The 21,756-nt window shown below is 41.2% G+C and overlaps 1 protein-coding gene across 13 annotated transcripts in view; it reads right to left on the bottom strand.

Moving 5' to 3' along the window:
* Positions 1–10,982: 10,982 nt before the first annotated feature.
* The window catches only part of LOC129855170 (transcription factor E2-alpha-like), a 32,151-nt gene continuing 21,377 nt past the window's right edge, over positions 10,983–21,756 (bottom strand). For 3 of the 13 annotated variants that reach the window (XM_055922549.1, XM_055922556.1, XM_055922548.1), the window contains 11 exons: positions 19,124–19,223; positions 18,800–18,957; positions 18,521–18,662; positions 18,263–18,321; positions 18,084–18,162; positions 17,826–17,902; positions 17,510–17,719; positions 17,234–17,345; positions 16,925–17,066; positions 16,568–16,630; positions 15,409–16,004 (listed from right to left, as the gene is read on the bottom strand). In XM_055922549.1, coding sequence (XP_055778524.1) covers positions 15,533–16,004; positions 16,568–16,630; positions 16,925–17,066; positions 17,234–17,345; positions 17,510–17,719; positions 17,826–17,902; positions 18,084–18,162; positions 18,263–18,321; positions 18,521–18,662; positions 18,800–18,957; positions 19,124–19,223 — 1,614 coding nt within the window. In that variant the 3' untranslated portion in view covers positions 15,409–15,532. Of the gene's footprint in view, positions 15,259–15,349; positions 16,005–16,567; positions 16,631–16,924; positions 17,067–17,233; positions 17,346–17,509; positions 17,720–17,825; positions 17,903–18,083; positions 18,163–18,262; positions 18,322–18,520; positions 18,663–18,799; positions 18,958–19,123; positions 19,224–21,756 lie in introns of those variants that run through there. The other 10 variants (XM_055922557.1, XM_055922558.1, XM_055922560.1 and 7 more) reach the window with 10 other exon arrangements.

The following is a 21,756-nucleotide window of genomic DNA, read 5'->3' as shown; positions in this document are numbered from 1 at the left end:
CACTCGAGCAGTGTCAAAATCCTATCTATATATATGTACACCGGGGAATTTACAAGATAAACTATATCTTGAGTTAGAATAAGCTATGAAGGTGATACAGCATTTGTGTGAAACGAGAAGTGAGTGGGTCAATGTTTCTATAACATGGAACAACATGGGACAGCAGTGTTGGCTGTTAAAGTGTGTGAGTGTGTAACTAAATGTGTTCGTGAGCATGCGTTGTGTGTGTGTGAGATAGCTTGTGTGTGTGCGTTTTGTGTGATATAGTGTGCATCAGGCAGCGTGGCCCAGTGATGCTTTGGGCTGTCCACACTACCCTTTGGAGAGCCATGCAGTTGAAGGCGGAGCAGTTGACATACCAGGCGGTGATGCAACCCGACAGAATGCTCTCAATGGTGCGTCTGTAGAAGTTTGTGAGGGTCTTAAGGGCCATGCCAAATTTCTTCAGCCGTCTGAGCTTGTAGAGGCGCTGTTCACACCACAATGATGTGAACGTCGAAGGAACTTTAACCTTTTGATCCCATCTACTGGGTGTGGATGGGGGCATGCGCCCTCTTTTGTCTCCTGTAGTCCACGATAAGATCCATCGATTTGTTGACGTTGAGCCCAAGGTTATTTTCCTGGCATCACTCCGCCAGGGCTCTAACCTAGGCTGTCTCGTCTTTGTTGGTAATTAGGCCTAGCACTGTTTTGAATCGTCAGCGAAATTGGTCATTAAATTGCAGCCGTGCGTGGCCACTCAGTCAAGGTTGAACAGGGAGTACAGGAGGGGGCTGAGCACATACCCCTAGGGGTCCCCCGTGTTGAGGATCCGCAAGGCGGTGGTGTTGTTGCCTACCCTCACCACCTGGGGTCGCCCTGACAGGAAATCTAGGATCCAGTTGCACAGGGAGAAGTTTAGACCCAAGGCCCTGAGTTTAGTGATGAGCTTGGAGGTCCCTATGGTGTTAAAGCTGAGGTGTAGTTGATTAACAGCATTCTCACATAGGTATTCTTCTTGTCCAGGTGGGATAGGGCGGTGTGCAGTGCAATGGCGATTGCGTCGTCCGTGGATCTGTTGTGGCGGTATGCACATTTTTGTGGGTCTAGGGCACGACAACATCCTCAGATTCTCAAAAGGTTCTACAACTGAACCATTGAGAGCATCTTGACTGCCATCACCGCTTTGTATGGCAACTGCTTGGCTCCCTGCCATCCAGGATCTCTATACCAGAAGTAAAAACGGCTCACCTCTTTTCCAAGACCCCAACTTTCTTTTGGTTTTCTTATTGAAATAAGGTCACGCCAATCATCATTATTGTACTTTTTTATTTTTTACGGAACTTAGCGTAGGACCCGACCAGGCAAGGCCTCAGTCAGTCAGTAGTTTCCATCCTGATGACTAACCAGGTTTCCATCCTGCTTACTCTACCTCCTTAGAAATTAATAATTGTATTTTCTGATGTTTTATTGTGTGTGCAGATAAATGTAAGTCCCAAAGTCCTGGAGCTAAATAGTGTCTTGAAAATATGTACCATTGATGTTAAACCTGCTAGCTAGCTCGCGTGCTCCAGTTTGCATTAGTATTGTCATCCGGAAGGCATTACTATTTAGCATGCTTATTAGCGATTTAGCGTTTGTTAGCATTTCTCTTTGGTGCTAGGCTATCTTTTGCATTAACCCTGTTTTTTTGCACTGACTATGCACACTCACCACCGGACTTTACCCACACACACACATACTACACTGACACTCAGGTCTCGAGACCATACATTGAGTGTCTCGGTCTTGTCTCGGTGTCCTGTCTCGGTGTCCGTTACATTTGTACTCGGTCTTGACTCGGTCTCAGACAGTGAGGAGACCAGCAGAGTAAAAAACAAAATGATTAGCTTCCATTCAGTCAATGCATGAAACCACTTCGCCAGGCCAAATATATACACTCCTTTCTTGAAACATTAATATCTTAACAGCCTTTATATACATTATAGACATGTTTACACAGTGGCGAACCTATAGGCCTTCAGTTTGAGAGGGTTTATCTAATGTTCCTTCGTTAGATTTTAGCTCATCTTCCTCTAGCTAGCATTAGTTATTGATCTTGTTGGTGTGCATAACAGAGGGAGCCTACCTTTTCATGGTTGTTTGATCAATAGGACTGTAAAGTTCCCAAATGTAAGAGGACTCCCGTGGTATTTACATTTTTGCAGAAATCCATTCAGGTGTATTTTGTGGCTTTTGGCGAATTTGTTCTAATGATCTAAAGTTGCGCTGTTATAACTCAAAAACACATAATCCAGTTCAAAGTGAATGATGGCAGGCCCGTGTAGCAAAATGGCTTGTTTCTATAAAGGCCTATTTATTGTGTTACTATTTATTTATTTTTTGCTAATTTGTGTTACTTTTTTAACTCTGCATTGTTAGGAAGGCTTGTAAGTAAGAATTTCATGGTAAAGTCTACACCTGTTGTATTTGCCACATGTGCCAAATACATTTGATTTGGGTCAGGTATGGGGAGGTAATATGGTCCTTGACTTTCAAAGCACTTCATGACGACAGAAGTGAGTGCTACGGGGTGATAGTCATTTAGTTCAGTTACCTTGGCTTGCTTGGGTACAGGAACAATGGTGGCCATCTTGAAGCAAGTGAGGACTGACTGGGATAGTGAGAGGTTTAAAATGTCAGTAAACACTCAAGCCAGCTGGTCTGTGCATGTGCTGAGGACACGACTTGGGATTCCAGGTTAACACATTTGAAGGTCATACTTGAAGGTCATCGGCTACAGAGATTAGTAGCCCACAGTCCTCGTGATCAGCGGGGACACACATTGAAGGCTCTGTGTTGTTTTCCTTGAAGCATGTGAAAAAGGTGTTGACCATGTCTGGGAGTGGTGCTTCAGTTTCCGCGATGTGGCTGGTTTCCCTTTATGATCTGGGATTGTCTGAAGTCCCTGCCACATGCGTCTCGTGTCTGAGCCATTGAATTGTGACTCCACTTCGTCCCTTTACTTTATTTTTGCCTCTTTGTCTTGTGGAGGTCTGTTTATACTTGTTCAGGTTTCCAGTCACTTTACCTGGTTAAATGCAGTAGTTCGCGCTTTCAGTTTTGACCGAATGCTGCCATCTATCCACGGTTTTTGGTTTGGGTATGTTCTAATCGTCACTGTAGGCACAACATCCTCGCACTTCCTGACGAACCCAGAGACAGATAATGGATATCAACGGGGGCTTGAAGCAAAGTACCCCCCCACCACTGTGTCAATGTAGCCAACAAGAAACAAGACAATGAATGTACCTTTCTGAAATTTCAAAGCAGCCTACATATTAAACTTCTTCGGGATCGGTATCCCATCCACGGGACAGTTGAGCTAACGTAGGCTAATGCGATTAGCATGAGGTTGTAAGTAACAAGAACATTTCCCAGGACATCTGATATTGGCAGAAAGCTCAAATTCTTGTTAATCTAACTGCACTGTCCAATTTACAGTAGCTATTACAGTGAAATAATGCCATGCTATTGTTTGAGGAGAGTGCACAACTTTGAACATGAAAAGTTATTAATAAACAAATGAGGCACATTTGGGCAGTCTTGATACAACATTTCGAACAGAAATGCAATGGTTCATCGGATCAGTCTAAAACTTTGCACATACACTGCTGCCATCTGGTAGCCAAAATCTAAATTGCACCTGGGCTGGAATAATACATTATGGCCTTTCTCTTGCATTTCAAAGATGATGGTACAAAAAAATACAAAATAACGTTTTTTTCCTTCTTTGTATTATCTTTTACCAGATCTATAGTGTTATATTCTCCTACATTCCTTTCACATTTCCACAAACTTCAAAGTGTTTTCTTTCAAATGGTACCAAGAATATGCATATCCTTGCTTCAGGGCCTGAGCTACAGGCAGTTAGATTTGGGTATGTCATTTTAGGTGAAAATAGAAAAAAGGGGCGGATCCTTCAGTTGTTGCTAATATCACTTTGTATTTCAGTTGGATAAACTATTGTGTTAATTACATTTTAAGACTATTTTACAAATAATCATTTTGATCTCACTAACCACGTTTCCATTCACAGTTTATGCGAGTAAAGTCATACTGAATTAAAAGCTGTGATGGAAATGTTTTGGTACAATTTTATAAATGGTGACATAATTTGTTCGTTCGACATGGTGGGATCTTTTTGCATCTGTAAAATTACACTGAACTAAAATATAAACACAAAATGCTACAATTTCTAAGATTTTACTGAGTTACAGTTCATATAAGGAAATCAGTCGTCAATTGAAATAAATTCATTAGGCTCTAATCTATGGATTTTACATGACTGGGAATAGAGATATGCATCTGTTGATTAGATACCCTAAAAAAAGGTAGGGGTGTGTATCAGAAAACCAGTCAGCATATGGTGTGACCAGCATTTGCCTCATGCAGCGCAACACAACTACTTCGCATAAAGTTGATCAGGCTATTGATTGTGGCCTGTGGAATGTTGTCCCACTCCTCTTCAATGGCTGTGTGAAGTTGCTGGATGTTGGCGCGAACTGGTACATGCTGTCATACACGTTGAACCATTGCATCCCCAACATGCTCAATGGGTGACATGTCTGGTGAGTATGCAGGCCATGAAAGAACTGCGACATTTTCAGCTTTCAGGAATTGTGTACAGATCCCTGAGACGTGGGGCGGATGAATGTCACAACAATGTGCCTCAAGATCTCATCACAGTATCTCTGTGCATTCAAATTATCATCGATAAAATTCAATTAGGTTTGTTGTCGGTAGCTTATGCCTGCCCATACCATAACCCCACTGCCACAATGGGGGCACTCTGTTCACATTGACATCAGCAAACCACTCGCCCACACAGCACCATACACGATGTCTGCCATGTACCCAGTACAGTTGAAACCGTGATTAATCCACAAAGAGCAAACTTCTCCAGCGTGCCAGTGGCCATCAAAGGTAAGCATTTGCCCATTGAAGTTGGTTACAACGTCAAACTGCAGTCAGGTCAAGACCCTGGTGAGGACACAGATGAGCTTCCTTAAGACGGTTTCTGACAGTTTGTACAGAAATTTTTCCGCAAACAGTTTCATCAGCCGTCCGGGTTACTGGTCTCAGACGGTTCCGCAGGTGAAGAAGCCGAATGTGGAGGTCCAGGGCTGGCGTGGTTACATGTGGTCTGCGGTTGTGAGGCCGGTTGGACGTACTGCCAAATTCTCTAAAACGATGTCGGAGGAGTCTTATGACAGAGAAATTAACATTAAATGCTCTGGCAACAGCTCTGGTGGACATTCCTGCAGTCAGCATGCCAATTGCACTCTCCGGCAAAACTTGAGAAATCTGTGGCAGTGTTTGTGACAAAGCTGCACATGTTAGAGTGGCCTTTTATTGCCCCCAGCAGGAGATGCACCTGTGTAATGATCATGCTGTTTAATCTGCTTCTTGATAAACCACCAGTCAAGTGGATGGATTATCTTGGCAAAGGATAAATGCTCACTAAACACAAGATCCCAGAACATTTTAGAGAAATAAACATTTTGTGCATATGGAATATTTCTGGGATCTTTTATTTCAGCTCATGAAACATTGGACCAACACTTTTTATGTTGCGTTTATATTTTTGTTCAGTATAATTATGCAAAACATTGCGGTAGAAACGCCTTTATGCACAAATATTGATATAACCATAATATGTTAACTTAAGAGTCACATGATGACATGGTGTATGGTCCTCCCACTACGATTCAGGAAACCATGCAGTTTTATAGGCTACAGATAAAATAACTTCACAGGGTGGTGAAAACGCACAGTATGAGCTTGATGCTCCTTTCCAATAAATGTTGAAGGTCCTATTCTGGTGACATGAACGATGCTTGACTGCCATTTGACAAATACAAAATCTCACTCTTTTGTCTATAATCTCATCATGTAGGCTAAACCCGAACTGTATCTGCGAGCTGTTGGCCAGAGCACAAGTGCCAATACACACTCTGGACGAATTGCAAAAATTGCTGAAGCTGGAGACATATTTCCCTCACAAACTTTAAACATCAGTTATCTGAGCAGCTAACCAATTGCTGCAGCTGTACATAGGCCATCTGTAAATAGCCCACCCAATCTACCTACCTCATCCCCATATTGTTTTTATTTACTTTTCTGCTCGGTTGCACACCAGTATTTCTACTTGCACATCATCATCTGCTCATCTATCGCGCCAGTGTTAATTTGCTAAACTGTAATTACTTCGCTACTATGGCCTATTTATTGCCTTACCTCATCCCATTTGCACACACCGTATATAGACACCATATGCACACACCGCATATATATGCACACACCATATTCTTTTTTTCTATTGTGTTATTGACTGTGCGCTTGTTTATTCCATGAGTAACTCTGTGTTGTTGTTTGTGTCGCACTGCTTTGCTTTATCTTGGCCAGGTCTCAGTTGTAAATGAGAACTTGTTCTCAACTAGCTTACCTGGTTAAATATATTATTATTTTTTAAACACTCACTATATAACCCACCATTTTTTGGTGAGAAAACCATCAGTAGAGTTGAAAATGCAATAGAAACCCATTAAACTATTTATTTTTTTATCCGGTCAATTGGAATTTAACCACAAAGTATTTGTTTATGTGCAGTACCTCATCACGCACAACATCTCTGGTGGGAAAATGTGCATATAGTTTATATGACGATTTTAGCATATTCACATGGAAATCTGTCACCAATTGGATGGTAACCTAGCTAATGACTTAAACCAATTATTTGCATGAAATGCTATTCAAAAAACACTTTATTAACTTATTTGGTGCTGTATTTATGTTAACTAATATTAGACAAAAGAAAAACATGCTGTATTTAAGCTTTTTTCCCCACATCAAATGTATTGGTCATTGGGGAATTGTTAGATCGGAACTAGAAGCACAAGCATTTCACTACACTCGCATTAACATCTGCTAACCATGTGTATGTGACCAATAAAATTGGATTTCAAATAGTTTATGCATTAAGAACCAATTTTTTGAGAGCCTTTTCTCAAAATAACAATTTCACACACTGGTAACAATGCATTAACATATTTGGAATGATTGGCAATGTGTAGAATAATTTGACAGACAGTAAGTAAATTAAATATTTATTCACATTAAATAACATTGGAACAAAAAAAATCCAAACTGGTTCTCTAGTAAATTGGTACGAATGTCTCATCCTATGTTCAAGAAGGGCCTTTTTCCCTTTATTCAGATTACACCTGCTCACTTTCGGTTGTTTGAAAAGGAAATAATCTCCAAAATATCCTTATTTTTTAAACAAGCCTTAGAAAGTTGGTTGCAATTTCAGTTTAATCCACCTGAAACGACGGAACAAATAGTACAACAAATATTGTGGTTAAATTCAAATATAGTAATTGATAAAAAAACTGTATTTATCGAAGAAATGTTTAAAAAAGGTATAATTTTTGTGAATGATATCATAAATAGGACTGGTGGAGTTATGTCACACATGCAGCTAACACAGACATATGGAAATGTCTGCTCTACCCAAAATTACAACCAATTAATTGCAGCATTACCACAAAAATGGAAGAGGCAAGTAGAAGGGGAAAAAAGTAAGGAACTTGTATGTCGGCCCTGTATTAAAGAACATAAATGGTTAAAGAAAAGTGTGATAAATAAAAACATATACCAATTTCATTTAAGGACCAAAAAACTGACAGCTGTGCCATATAAATTGAAAAATAGTTGGGAAGAGATTTTCGATGTACCCATTCCATGGCACATGGTTTATGAATTGATACGCAAAACAACGCCGGATTCAAAACTTCGAATTTTTCAATTTAAATTACTGTACAAAATTCTTGCAACTAATAGAATGTTATATATATGGGGTATACAATCTTCCCAGCTCTGCAGATTCTGTTGTGAGGAGGCAGAGTCATTAGATCATTTATTTTGGTATTGTCCATATGTAGCTCGTTTTTGGTCACAGGTCCAGGAATGGCTGAAGAATTGCAACATTTGCCTAGAACTAACGCTACAGATAGCAATACTGGGGGATTTGAAAAGCCATAGTCAATCAATCAATAATATAATAATTATTTTAGCAAAAATGTTTATTTTTAATTTACAATCTGTAGAAGCTATGAGAATAGGAAGGTTCAAATCTTTTGTGAAGCATCACAGCACAGTTGAAAAATATATGGCAAATAAAAATCCGAAATGGATGATGTTGGAAGATAGATGGGAAGGGTTGAGTGGAACTGAAGGGTGGGACTAATAACAAGATAATGTATGGCATACGGGATCTGTGAAATGTGTATAGGTGCGGAGCTTTTGTGAAATAGCACAGTTACAAGTGGAAATAAAATTGGATGGACAACAGAAATAGAGGAAGGACTAAGAACAAACAAGAGAGAACTATTATAAAGTAGTCTGTGTCTGTAAAATACGTATAAGATGTATAAATTGAAGGTAAAAGCAGAAGTGTTTATTAGTTTACTCCAATTGGGGGAGCGGTGGTAGGGTTGCGGGGAATAATAATAAAGGTATATTCTTTAAAAAAGTATGTATGTCTATATAGGTATGTGTATGTATATCTGTATATATGTATGCATGCGTGTATGGATATATATATTTACCCCAAAAAATATGGGGGATTGGAAATGATGCAGACAATTACATTGGAAGCAACATTCTTTCCGCAATATTAAGCTGATCCACAAAAAAAAAAAAAAAAAAAAAAAAAACATTGGAACAAAACAGCATTCAATCTAACATGACATCCCTTTGGGAAAACTCCTTCGCAACGCAGAAAGAGCAAGCATTCCACCCATGCCCTTCCCCAAGTTGTAGTCCTGCAGACATACACACAGTCCAGTCATTAGCGGTCCAGTCATATATTAATTCATTTGCTAGCCTATATCCTTAGGGGACAACTGAAAAGTTATTTAACGACAGTGCCATTTGTTGGTCACTCAATAGCCTACAACTACAGGCCGGAAAGGATTGTTCAGTTGCTTTATGTTCACTTACAATTCTGAGCCAGAGGTGACTCTAATTGTCCTTGAACTTGCCGTTGATGTAAGGGACACAATCCAGGATCAGCCTCCAATCCGTGAAGTGGACAAGGGCAACTCCGCCAACTGATCCCCAACCAACCATCGTGGGAACCCTGGACAAATGATAACATGAGGAGATATTTGAAGTCAAGTATCCTACTACAGGAGTTTTCACTACTGCTGTCAAGTCCCAACATCATCTTTTCCTCCCAGTATTTAACCCCTTGACCCCTAAACCTAGAGATCACTAAGTGGTGTAATTTGTATTGAAATGCCTGCCAAATCAAAAACAGTGGTCAGTCTCACCGGTCACAGTCACACTGTTATTGAGAATCAAAGCCAAAGGTATTTAGACAGATAAGAATATAAGGCTAATTTTGTAAACTACTGGCATTCCTGACTAGAACCAAAGACTTTGATGGGGGAGAAATTATTTCTTAGATATGAAGGAGGACATTACTCAAAATAGGTTGCTAACGAGGGCCATAAATCACTTGGTTGGTAATTGTTCCAAGAAGACCAAAATATGTTAACAAGATGGAACCTGTTGTTTCCAATTGGAGCAAATTAATCAGTGGGCAGAACAAGCAAAGTGGGAGAGCCAAGCACGAGCTAGCGAGATCCTATTGGCACGTTCTAGCATGTATTTGCATATTTCCGTTAGGGAACGCCTACTCTGTGAAATGAACAACAAATAACAAAAATTTGCCATTGCACTCCAAAACAAAGCTTTTTTTTTTAACTTTGGTAAAGAGTAAAGTCTGCAAAACGTACTCCACTATGTTTGTAACAGAAAACTGTATAGAGATTAAATGTTTAATCGATGAGAACATTTGCAGAATATCGTTCAAAATCCATCTAGGTCGATCTTCTCTCACTGCCGCCCCTGGGCTTCCTCGCATCACTATATTTGGCGGCGAGTGGAAAATAAACGCCAACCGGATGCTTCAGATGTTTACATCCGGTGAAACATCTGCCTCGTTGTTCTGTTATGGAACTAACGTTAGATCAGTAACGTTACACCTAGCCAATTGAGTGATGGCTCATGGAGACGCATTGGACGGTTGTCAGAATCTATTTATTAAAGTCAAATAAATCTTCACAAAGTTATGATACAGATTTAAACTTACCACGCGATGGCAATGTATTTTGCCCCAATTAACTTGTTTATCACTTGCACCATTCTCACCTCCGTCGCAGATTGCTGCTGCTTTGTAGGACCTCAGGAATGTCTGTTTAAATGCATGTTTTAAAAATTTTCCAAAATACACCATAAGGAATACAGTATTTACTAATAGTATAAACATCGTAAAATAATGTTTCTTAAAATACTAGGTAGTGACAATTGTTTGTACAGTTTAGGTTATAATTTTAATAACAATGAGATTTGATAGCTAACCTGAGTTGACCCATTGATGTCAAATAGATACGCTACAAAGACTATACCAATACTACGGCATTGGCTACTATTTATGCCACAATCTGGCTTTCCATATTTTCCTTTAAATCAACATATAGCTATCAAATTATTTTATTTTTTCATATATATTAGATACATAATCTTGTGTACAGATAGTCATATTGTATTGTGAGTAGGCCTTGATTTATAGCTAGCGAATGTATGATAGTTGTTTTTAGTGCTCATTTTACAGTGGGCTACTAGATGGTCAATATTTCCCTATCAATCAATTCCATAAGATTCTTGTTTTATGACCGCCTAATTTGGCTAAATCTCCAATGTGATTTTATTTATTTCTTAATCTGAGCCAGAGAGGAAGAGGCTGGTTAGTAAATAACATTATCTTTGTCTGGGCTTAAGGGACATCACATTGAAAACCAAGTTCAACCATTTGGAAAACTTTAGTTAGGGCTTGTGGGCTATACTTTCTCACCAATGGGAGATCATTGAGAGGAGACATTAATTTGCCAAGCTATAATAAACCCTTTATTACAATGTTTTCCTTTATTTTCCTTTCATGTTTACAAGATTCAAAAGCCAGACATTGAAAAAGGTATAATTCTGTTATTAAAAATGGCACATTTATTGCTACATTACTGTTATATACAGGACAGTTCTCAATAACTACTTTATATATAAAAGAAATTATAATAAAGACCGGGACTGGAGGCACTCTGAAAACACTGCTCAGTCTTGATTGTGTCCTCGCTGCAAGTGTAAGATGCCAGGCTTTGTAGCAGTGAGTGTGGCCCCGCTTGAATACTTGAATTAAAAAACAGTAGTGCCTTCCTCGAATTGATCTATGGGCTGAAATAATTTGGTAGGTGAAAGCAAGGTTCTTTCATATAACAAATGAAATCAAATAAAGTTATATTCATGTCAGATTTTAAACAGGTTGACAATACAACTCACACTATCCAGTCATGTCATTAAGCGAGGACGGATGGACGCATGTCTAAGTATTCAAACAGGGCCTGTGTCAATATTCAGGTCGAGACACAGAAAAGACCCTCCATCTTTCCCCCTATCCAACAACTCAGAATACAGGTTGTACATTTTGTCATTGTGGGACGTTCACAGAATACGCAATGACATCAGATCAGTAAAAAAAATTCTCAGAACAAATCCGCAATATTTAGTAGGCCTACACATATTTCACCTTGTAATAGTAGAGAAACAAATCTTCAAAATCAACTCTGAAGAGGTACATCAATACCCCTTACAATAAGTCACTGTCAAAGTCAATAAGGAGAATGATATCAGAAAAAAGAGATCTCAAAGTAAATGGAGGAGACTTACTCTTTTACACAGAAATGGTAGTTCTAGTGACAAAAAGCTCCAGTTGTCATGGCTCAAAATAACACAGCCCCCCACTTCAAAGCTGAAGCCATATATATATATATATATATATATAGACAGTTTGAGGATGCTTCGAAAAGCAGATCACAAGGGTAGAACCCATCATCTCTTAGAACCCAGTAGTGTCGAGTGGTTTATCAATAGGGGGGCGAACAGACAAACAAAACAAGGACTTGAACCTACAGCCACAACTTAACAGTAGTATGGTCAAATCCAGTTGAATAAAAAAATAAAAATAACAAGAGATCTACATAAAAGTTAAAATGTTTATTTAACTAGATACATAGAATATTTTATTTTTTTAAATTTTCAACTTCTTCCTGAAAAGTGAAAAGGGGGGGATGGGGTGGTTCATCCGATGTACCTCTAATCTTGGCGATACATGAAATGTTATGGTTTAAAAAAGAACTGTCTTTATAGTTAATGAAAATACAAGTTCAGGCACTGATAAGGCATCACTCTCCAGTAATGACATCTTTAGTCTTGAGAATGAAAAGGCCACACTATTGATTTGAAACGGTCTTTTTCTTTTCCTCACTTTCTACAAAGTAAACTTAAATCCTTCTCAATACTATGACCAACAAGTAACAATGTACATTTCTGCCTCTGTGGTTAGAGGTCGGTGCTATACCATGTCTGAAGCCATGATATTAACTTACAACAGGAATTAACACTTGTTTTTTCAGACCATCCAAACACAAACTCCAAAATAACATGTCAGGACAATGTAGCTGCACATTGACAACCACATGGACGAATGCAGAGAATAGAATGGAACGTTTGAAATGAAGAGAAAATAATAACATTGAACCGACATACAAAACCTGGATATGTACTTGAAAATGAAGGCAATCCACATTTGAATGTTACATTCAAAACCAGTTGCATAATTACTGTTCGAGACAGTGCCCGTCTTCATAGACTTTGCTTTGTGAAGCCACATGACCATTCAGTAAGAACACTTCAATAGGACAGTCAGTGGCATAAATTCCATCCACACATTCCCATTTGAAAAGAAATAATGAATCTGGGTAATGGACAAAAAAAACTTCCTTCCTCTATATATATATATAAAAAAAACAGAAACAATATCAATATTTTAGGCCACTATACCCCTTAGTCAAATGTTGCAATCTCATCAAAATGGAATGCACCAAAGACTGACAGCTTAATGGCCACTAAATACATAATGATAATTAAGCCTACAACTGACCCCATCGGTCTTCGTTTCTCTTTCTGAGCCTGTGTTCTTGTTTAAGTTAAGCTTTCCTCTCCAATGGCAAATCTGACAGTCCAATTTGAGTTCATTTTGAAAATACATTAAGATTAAATATCAGCTCTTCATTCTGCTCAACTACGATACACTCTAAACTTCAAACTAATATTGTCATGGATTTAAAATCTACAATGTATAGACAAATATATATTTATATGCATTTAATTTTGCTCCATTTGAAACAATATCCTTAGATGAATGTATGCTTGAGGTGGATTTACAAATCAGATTGTCTCATTAAGCATTAACATTTTAATAATATAGTCAAGACTTCACAGCATGAGTGAGCTCTTACTACACTACATCGCCAAAAGTATGTGGACACCTGCTCAACGAACATTTAATTCCAAAATCATGGGCATGAGTCATCACTCCAGAGAATACGTTTCCATTGCTCCAGTCCAATGGCGGCGAGCTTTACACCACTCCAGCCGACGCTTGGCATTGTACATGATCTTAGGCTTGTGTGTGGCTGCTTGGCCATGGAAACCCATTTAATGAAGCTCCCGATGAACAGTTTTTGTGCTGACGTTGCTTCCGGAGTTTGGAACTCGGTAGTCAGTGTTGCAACCGAGGACAGATGAGCATATGTGGCCTACCACTTCGCAGCTGAGCCTTTGTTGCTCCTAGACGTTTCCCCTTCACAATAACAGCCCTTACAGTTGACCGGGGCAGTTCTACCAGGGCAGAACTTTGATGAACTGACTTGTTGGAAACGTGTCATCCTATGACAGTGCCACGTTGAAAGTCACTGAGCATTTCAGTAAGGCTATTCTACTGCCAATGTTTGTCTATGGAGATTGCATGGTTGTGTGCTCGATTTATATATGTCAGTAACGGGTGGCTGAAATAACCGAATCCACACACTTTTGGCCATGTAGTGTAGTTCAATGGGAATGCTCAAAGCTTCAATTTTAAGAATAGACAACTGAACTTCTAATAAATTGCTTGTCTGGTATTAAGAGGATATTTCATTCCATTAAGGGTATCACTGGTTGAACCTGCATATGCACATTGGCGCCTAGTGTTAGTTTTTTAAGAATAACAATGCATGGGGCATAAGTTCAGGGTCAATTGATTTGAAACTCAAAGGGTGGCACTACACAATATGGCCATAAGATGCCCATCAGAGTATTCCAAACCAAGCCTCCAGTCTCATGACTAGATGGAACAAAGTGGCTGGTTAGCACCACAAGCTTTCCAGAAAGCTTCTCTAGTTTCTGATGGCATCAATAGTAACCAATGGGTGGGGGTTAGACGCAGGATGAACAATTACTGTTTCTTTTGTGCTGATAAACTGCTTTTCTACCCCATGCCAGGTAAACCGGTGTCTCCCAATTAACCTACACCGAGGGGATGCTGGAGCAATACTGGAGTCTGAAATACTATTATTTTGTTTATGGCAGGGAAGAAAAGCCTTGGAGCCTTCTAAAAAAAAAAAAGCCTTCTACAACACTGAACATGACAACTAGGCAGGTGAGGTTCCTCCCCCTTCTGCCTCGTCTCATGTTGGGCCCAGGGCCCACAGAGCTGGGGTGGGACTGCAACTCTGTCCCACGATGCAGGTCAACTGCCCTCTCTATCACATGGATTTGGTTACATAACATATGTAAGACTGTACCATTAAGTTGGGAATGACAAATCTACACTTGCTCATACATACAAGCAACCCCTAAACAAAACGTTCCACACATTTGCTTAAATGTCTCATAAAACATGTAACAATTAGGCACAAATCCTTTTGTAAATTTGTAGTTTGTTAGGCTTCTGTCTTTCACAGAGCACCTCTCGGCAGTGTTTTAAGTCCCATTTGTGGCTGGACACTAGTACTCCGGTTATCCATCATGTCACGGAAGCAAAAAATATATGTATATTCAAAAAAAAAAAAAGTACAAGGTTCTTCACATTTGCGCTGGTAGTCATGGTCAGGAGTGCTGCAAATTGGCTGTGTCAGTTTTGGCAGTATGCATGTGTGGATAAGGGTGTGTGAATGTGTGTCTTGAAACTGAATTTGACAATACACAGACACATCAGTATATGTACACACTGAGAAGAATGGGTGGAAGAAGAGATCAAGGCCACATCTTCCGAGAGCCAAGGGAATTCCACCAGATCTGCAAAGGAAAATACAATAGTGTCAGTCTTCTAAACTTGAAAGCACTACAATTATTGACAACGATGAAATATGGATGAAGAGATACCTACCTGGTATTACATATGGCTGACTGGGTTATGGCCATCTCCACCCATGCCGGGGTGGCCTCCTGAGAGCTGCATGGGGGACTCCCCCACCACCCCAGAGACTTTCTCCTCCTCCCGCCGCTTCAGACATGCTGCTTTAGGGTTCAGGTTGCGTTCTGACAAGAGGGGATAGCAGGGAATATGAGTTTACATTGCATACAAGTCATTTAACCAACCTTCCACTGTGCTATAAAAACTCAATCCTTTATTAAAAAGATACATAAAACAGATTTTTCTGGTGTGAAAAATAGCTGGATGAAATTTTCGGGATGGTTCTCGATGGTCCACTGAGAAAAGAATATACACAGGGGACAAAGTAATATAGAGGTCAACATGTAAAAAGTGACAATACAAGAGATATGGCCACAGTAGCCCTGCGTTACCTCTGACTTGCTGCTCCAGGTTGAGAATGACGTTGACGGCTTGATGCAGGATGAGCAGTTTGGTCTGAGGTTTGTCGTTGCTGAGGTGCAGCTGGCACATGCGGCCCAGCTCCTTGAAAGCCTCGTTGATGTCTCGCACTCGCAGCCGCTCGCGGGCGTTGTTGGCCACTCGCCGCTCTTTCTCACGCTCTACCTTTACCTCAGGAGGAAGGTCCTCGTCATCCTCATCCTCTTGACTAGAAGGCGGAAGACACGGAGAGGAATGAAGCCACGGGAGGACGGCACTCACAAACCAAGCAACTAGACTTTCAAAGAGTTGGGCCGCATGTGCCAGCTGCACCTCAGCAAAACATGCGAAGCAGCATAGACACCTAAGCATTTAGCTGTCATTCTAAAAGAATCCTGGGTAGCACCAGGAAGTTATGTTGTTCTGAAAGTAAATGTATTAAAAGGAAGCTCCAGATACATTGTTAAGTCATACAATTGATCCGAAGAAACATTTAATTTACTCAAGACTAGGAAAAGAAGTTACCAATTGCAGTGAAACGCATTATAAGACTATTTGGTAAAAATACTAAACAATAATGATTTATCCCACATGGTTTGGAAATGTTGTTATTTTTTACCATTTACCATATTCAATGTTGCTTTGTTTTCCAACTTATGTCTATTACCATCAAACCAAATGAAAATGTAAGTGCTAGGCTTTGCAGAACGGTAGACTTTGATATACAGTATTGGCTCCCCAATTGTGTGCTTTCAGCGCACAAAGCACTATGGCCTATGGATGGAGACTTACTCATCTCCCGGGTCTGACAGGCCTGAGAGGCCAGAGAGGATCTGGAGGGTCAACGCCTCCTTTCTGAAAACAATGGAACATGACGGGAGGGCATTACACAACTAGCTACCAATTAGATTAGTGACCAACTCAACTAACACAGCTAACTAGCAGTTGAAATTGTGCATCTACATCGAGGCTAATGTCATGCGCTCCTCCTTGTATTTCTTTCGCTAACAAAATTGAACAACATTTCCACCTATGTGGGATAAAATAGTCTACAGTATGTTCATCAACAAATGGTAACACAGGAATGCATTCTCTATGACAGTTGACAGTGTCAATAGTCGGGGTGAGAGAAGGTTGGTGATCACCTACCTTGCTCTGATGCGTTTGGTTTCTTTCTTCTCGTCCTCAGACTTGTCAGCGATGGAGGAGTTCTCGTCGTCCTCCTTGTCCTCCCTCTTGATGTCCGAGCCGCTGGACGAGTGTGTGGAGCGGGCCACACTTCCTGGCAGACCTGTGTTGCAGCACAGAAATGCACCTTCAGTATGTCCGATTTAGAGAACAATTAAGTAGCCCCATTATCTTATCGGCTTGCCATGTTTAATACATTAAATCAGGGAACAGGAGTAAAGGTCACAGGTCATGTGGGGGATGAGCAGTGAATCAGAGTGTGTGACTCACTGGTGAAGCCCTCTGGTTGTCCAGTGGGCTGAGGGGGTCCGGAGGCGTGGTGACCGTGCAGCAGGGTACTGCTGGGAGGAAGGCCTGTGGGCTCCTCCTGGTGGTTCCCTCCCTGGAGAATGGTAACAAAACATGAGACAAACACAACAACATGCAACGCGATGACAAAAGCTTTATTAAATCTGTTGCTTGGAAAGTTCAATAAAAATGATCATCATAATCTCAGTAATGTAAGACAACAGGGGGCTAAGTCTTGGAGTCAGAAGGTGTGTTCACCAAGGTAGGGTGTCTGTTGCTGAGGGCAAGGCCAGCATTGGAGAAGGCCTGAGAGAGACCTCCCAGGCCACCGTTGTGTACAGAGGACACAGCGCTCAGCAGGCTGTGCATGTCAGAGTGGGCTCCTCCTCCCAGGCCGGGCGGGCCTTGGACAGCGTGGCTACGCAGCACGTGGATGGCCTCCTCCAGGCGGTCCTCCATTTTGTTCTGCTGCAAGGAGACAGATGTAAAGGGCACATCTCAGTCACTATGTTGACTACTATACGATCACATCAAATAATAGATTTTGTAATTATTTGGAGTGATGAGGGCGTACCAGGGCATGCAGTTGCCCTTCGTAGTTGGGTGACAGGGCAGACTGCCCTGAAGGTCTTGGCCATTGAGATGCAGCTCCTGCAGAGAGAGAATAGAAGAGATGCCATATTTACACAGAAAATCCTGTCCAACAAAATGACAGCTCTGATTTCCAACAGTAGATGGAGCTCCAGAACCATTTTCAGGGCTCCAGAGATCCAGTCAAGCCCTTTACTAATACAAGCTATTAGATGCAGCATGTATAATCCAGTATGTATACCTGCAATTCCCTGGGGCGAGCCCACTGGGGTGGAGGGTGTGGAGGAGAAGTTGTTACTGTTGTGGTCCGAGGGGTAGATCTAACCCACACAGGACAAAGTGTCTTTAGACAGTGAACAGCAGAACACAATGCAGTTCAATCAAAAGGTCTGTAGGATTTTTTTTGAGAGGATTACTCACTGAAGCAAGAGCCTTCCCAATCTCATCCCCTGAGCTCCCTGCAGTAGTGCCTCTATTGGCTGTGGAGAAACGACAGCTTATTGACCTCACCCATTATTTAAAAAGGCAGCAACTACTATATAAAAAGGTCTCCAATAAGCTAGTGAGACCGCTTTAAAGACATTGTTAAACCGAGGGGCAACACAACATTTTTAACAGGAGAAGGACAAGGTAATTGGTTAACAAAATGCACGGTTGTCATGTGAGCCTTTATTGTACCCATGATGCTGTCTGCGCCGTTGATGGAGGATGTGTGGTTGTAGCTCCCAGAGCCAGAGTGGAAGCCGGGCGGGAGACTGCCGTTCACCTCACTGCCGTGGAGAGGGTAGTTCTGTGGGGACAGAGGCAGGGGTTGACGCTTCTAGAGGGAAGACAAAACAGCTTGGGTTAGAGCAACTTGTATGGAAGTTGGATTCGTCAGAGAGTAGAAATAGCATTAAAAAAGAACACAGAACTCAATACAACAGTTACTTGATAGTAAATTATATGAAATATTACATAGCGTGGTGTTGTCCTCACCATCCTGTCCTGTGGGTTGATGGCAGAGAAGGATCCGGGCTGTCCGATGTGGGGAGAGTTCCCCAGCATGGCAGAGTAGCCAGACTGACCCAAAGGTCCTGATGAGGCCCAAGGGTCAGAGGAGGGGTGGAGTCCCTCTGTCAACAACAACAGGGTTAGGCAATGGACTTACTAACTCAAACATGACTGACTCCAGTGCATTTGAACAGAACACATTTTCATATACCTTAAATCATTAAGTTAACATAACAAAGAGGTTAGACTGTGTCATCACTCCAGTGCTTAAGTGGTTGACATAGTTACCTTGCATGTAAAAAGAGCCTGGGTAGACAGAGCCAGGTTTGGTGCCAGGATATCCTCCGTTGTCACGGGCATACTCATCCCCGGAGGAAGAGGCATACACCTAATAGGTGAAACAAATTTCACATTAGTTGTCATTTCAACAAAACACACTTGCGGCATGATATATACCTACAGTCAGCCTCCCCTAAAATAAAAGGTGTCTGCGCCTTACATCTACAATTGCCAGGTATCACTATTGCCAAGATAACAAATGCACAACTGCCACTAATCAATGGTGTTAACGTTTAGCTAACGGTTGTAGCACTAAGCAGCCAGGAGGTGGCGAGGGTGAGGCTGGCATGCCTCCCTGCCTATGTGGTGTGCGAGAGCGGCACAGTGGCCATGCCGGGCACAGCGACGGTTACAATCCCACAGCACAGCCAGCACTTCCTCTCTCCCAGGAGCCCAGTGACATAGCAGGGTTAGTGCCTGCAGAGCCTCCCCTCAAGCTATCCTTTCACCAGCAGCTTACACACGGAGATGTGCACAAACACACAACATTGTCCAGCCCATGACCTCAAATAAGCAAGGGAATCACATTTAATTGTTTCTCTGATTTCTATAGTACCAAGGGGCATAGATACTGAAGGGGCATAGATAATACCAATGTACTGAATTTGTATTTTTTGAATTAGGGGTGATATGGGTCCGTGACCCAATACTCTAATAGCCATTTGGTTAAATGGCCCTTCAAGGGTCCATTCCAAGTTATTCCGAACCACAATGAATGCTACATTGAAAATGGCAAGCCATTCCAAACCTTTTTTCCCCTGCATGTGTCGGAAACGTCGAATCACTCCCCTAAAATTCAAATGGACACAAAGATCCCAGCTTCCTGACACTATAACCCATTACTCACGCTTTCTGGCATGTACGGGGTGAAAGAGGGAAGAGAGAGAGGCTATGCTGCAAAGAATGCTAAACCAGAAAACAGATTTTTTTTCTGTAATTTGATTTAACAGAGAGAAGTGGAAAGGGAATGGAGAGATGCACTTCTAATTACAGAGCCATCTGCCTGTTCCTGGACCTGGTCCAACTCCACAGGCAGCTGGGCTGAGGAGAGCCGAGGAGAGGGAGAGGGCTGAGAGAGGCGGGGGCTGGGTGCCAGTCAGCGAGAGAGAGCGAGGTTGCAATGGAGGGGGCGGGGGCAATGTGGGGAGTGTGGGGGGGAAATTAAGGCGCTGATGATTTATGAAATAGGCAGAAAGATAAGGCTGGGGTGGGGGACAGAATAAGGTAATCTAAATGACTTAAACAAAGCATGATATGACCAGGGGAGTCAGTCTGTGTGAATAGGGGCTTTACTACCATCACGGTTAATTCGAGAGAACAAGGCGGAAATGGCTTCATTTAACAATAGGCTTGTCTTTCAGGGGAAACAATGTTGAGCGAATCTTCTGCTCTAGATAGATGTGTGGGGGAATGAAACAATGATTGCGGGTGGATAATTGTGTTCTTAGGAAGAAAGAATTCAGATTTCTGTGGAAAATCCTCACTAATGGGGGTTTAATGTAATTCAGGTTCTGACTGTGTGAGCATTTGCAAAACAAGTGATGTAATATGACAATAGAATGGGCCTAGTAGAAAACAATATCAACTTAGAGAAAATATCCTCTACATTAATAATACAACCACTGTAGGTCTGTATTATTACCACTGTGGCGCAGTGGTCTAAGGCACTGCATCTCAGTGCTAGAGGCATCACTACAGACCATGGTTCGATCCCTGGCTGTATCACAGTGATCGGGAGTCCCATAGCGTGGCACAAAATTGGCCCAGCTTTGTCCGGATTCGGGAAGGGTTTGGCCGGGGTAGGCTGTCATTGTAAAATAAGAATTTGTTCTTAACCGACTTGCCTAGTTAAATAAAAGGTTAAATTACGGTTTCCCAAACTCGGTCCTCGGGACCCTAAGGGGTGCAAGTTTTGGTTTTTGCCCTAGCACGCCATAGCTGATTCAAATAATCAACTAAACCAAAACGTGCACCCCTTGGGGTCCCAAGGACAGACTTTGGAAAACGCTGGTCTAGAAAACTACATATACACATGGTAACAGTCAAAAGTTTGGACACACCTTCTCATTCTAGCATTATTCTTACTATTCTACATTGTCGAATAACAGAGAAGACATCAAAACAATGAAATAACACATAGGGAATCATGTAGTAATAAAATAAATTCTCAAATCAAAATATATTTTACATTTGAGATCCTTCAAAGTAGCCACCATTTGCCATGGCAACAGCTTTGGACACTCTTGGCATTCTCTCAACCAGCATCATGAGGTAGTCACCTGGAATGCATTTCAATTAACAGCTGTGCCTTGTTAAAAGTTAATTTGTGGAATTTCTTTCCTTCTTAATGCGTTGGAGCCATTCAGTTGTGTTGTGACAAGGTAGGGGTGGTATAGCCCTATTTGGTAAAAGACAAAATCCATATTATGGCAAGAACAGCTTTATTTATTTATTTAACCTTTATTTAACTAGGCAAGTCAATTAAGAATAAATTCTTATTGACAATGACAGCCTAGGAACAGTGGTTTAACTGCCTTGTTCAGGTGCAGAATGACAGACTTTTACCTTGTCAGCTCGGGGAT

This window comes from Salvelinus fontinalis, chromosome 5 (genome assembly GCF_029448725.1).
Source record: "Salvelinus fontinalis isolate EN_2023a chromosome 5, ASM2944872v1, whole genome shotgun sequence".
Lineage (NCBI taxonomy): Eukaryota > Metazoa > Chordata > Actinopteri > Salmoniformes > Salmonidae > Salvelinus > Salvelinus fontinalis.
The sequence above is the reverse complement of the archived record's forward strand: the minus strand, read 5'-3'. Positions and strand labels throughout refer to the sequence as shown.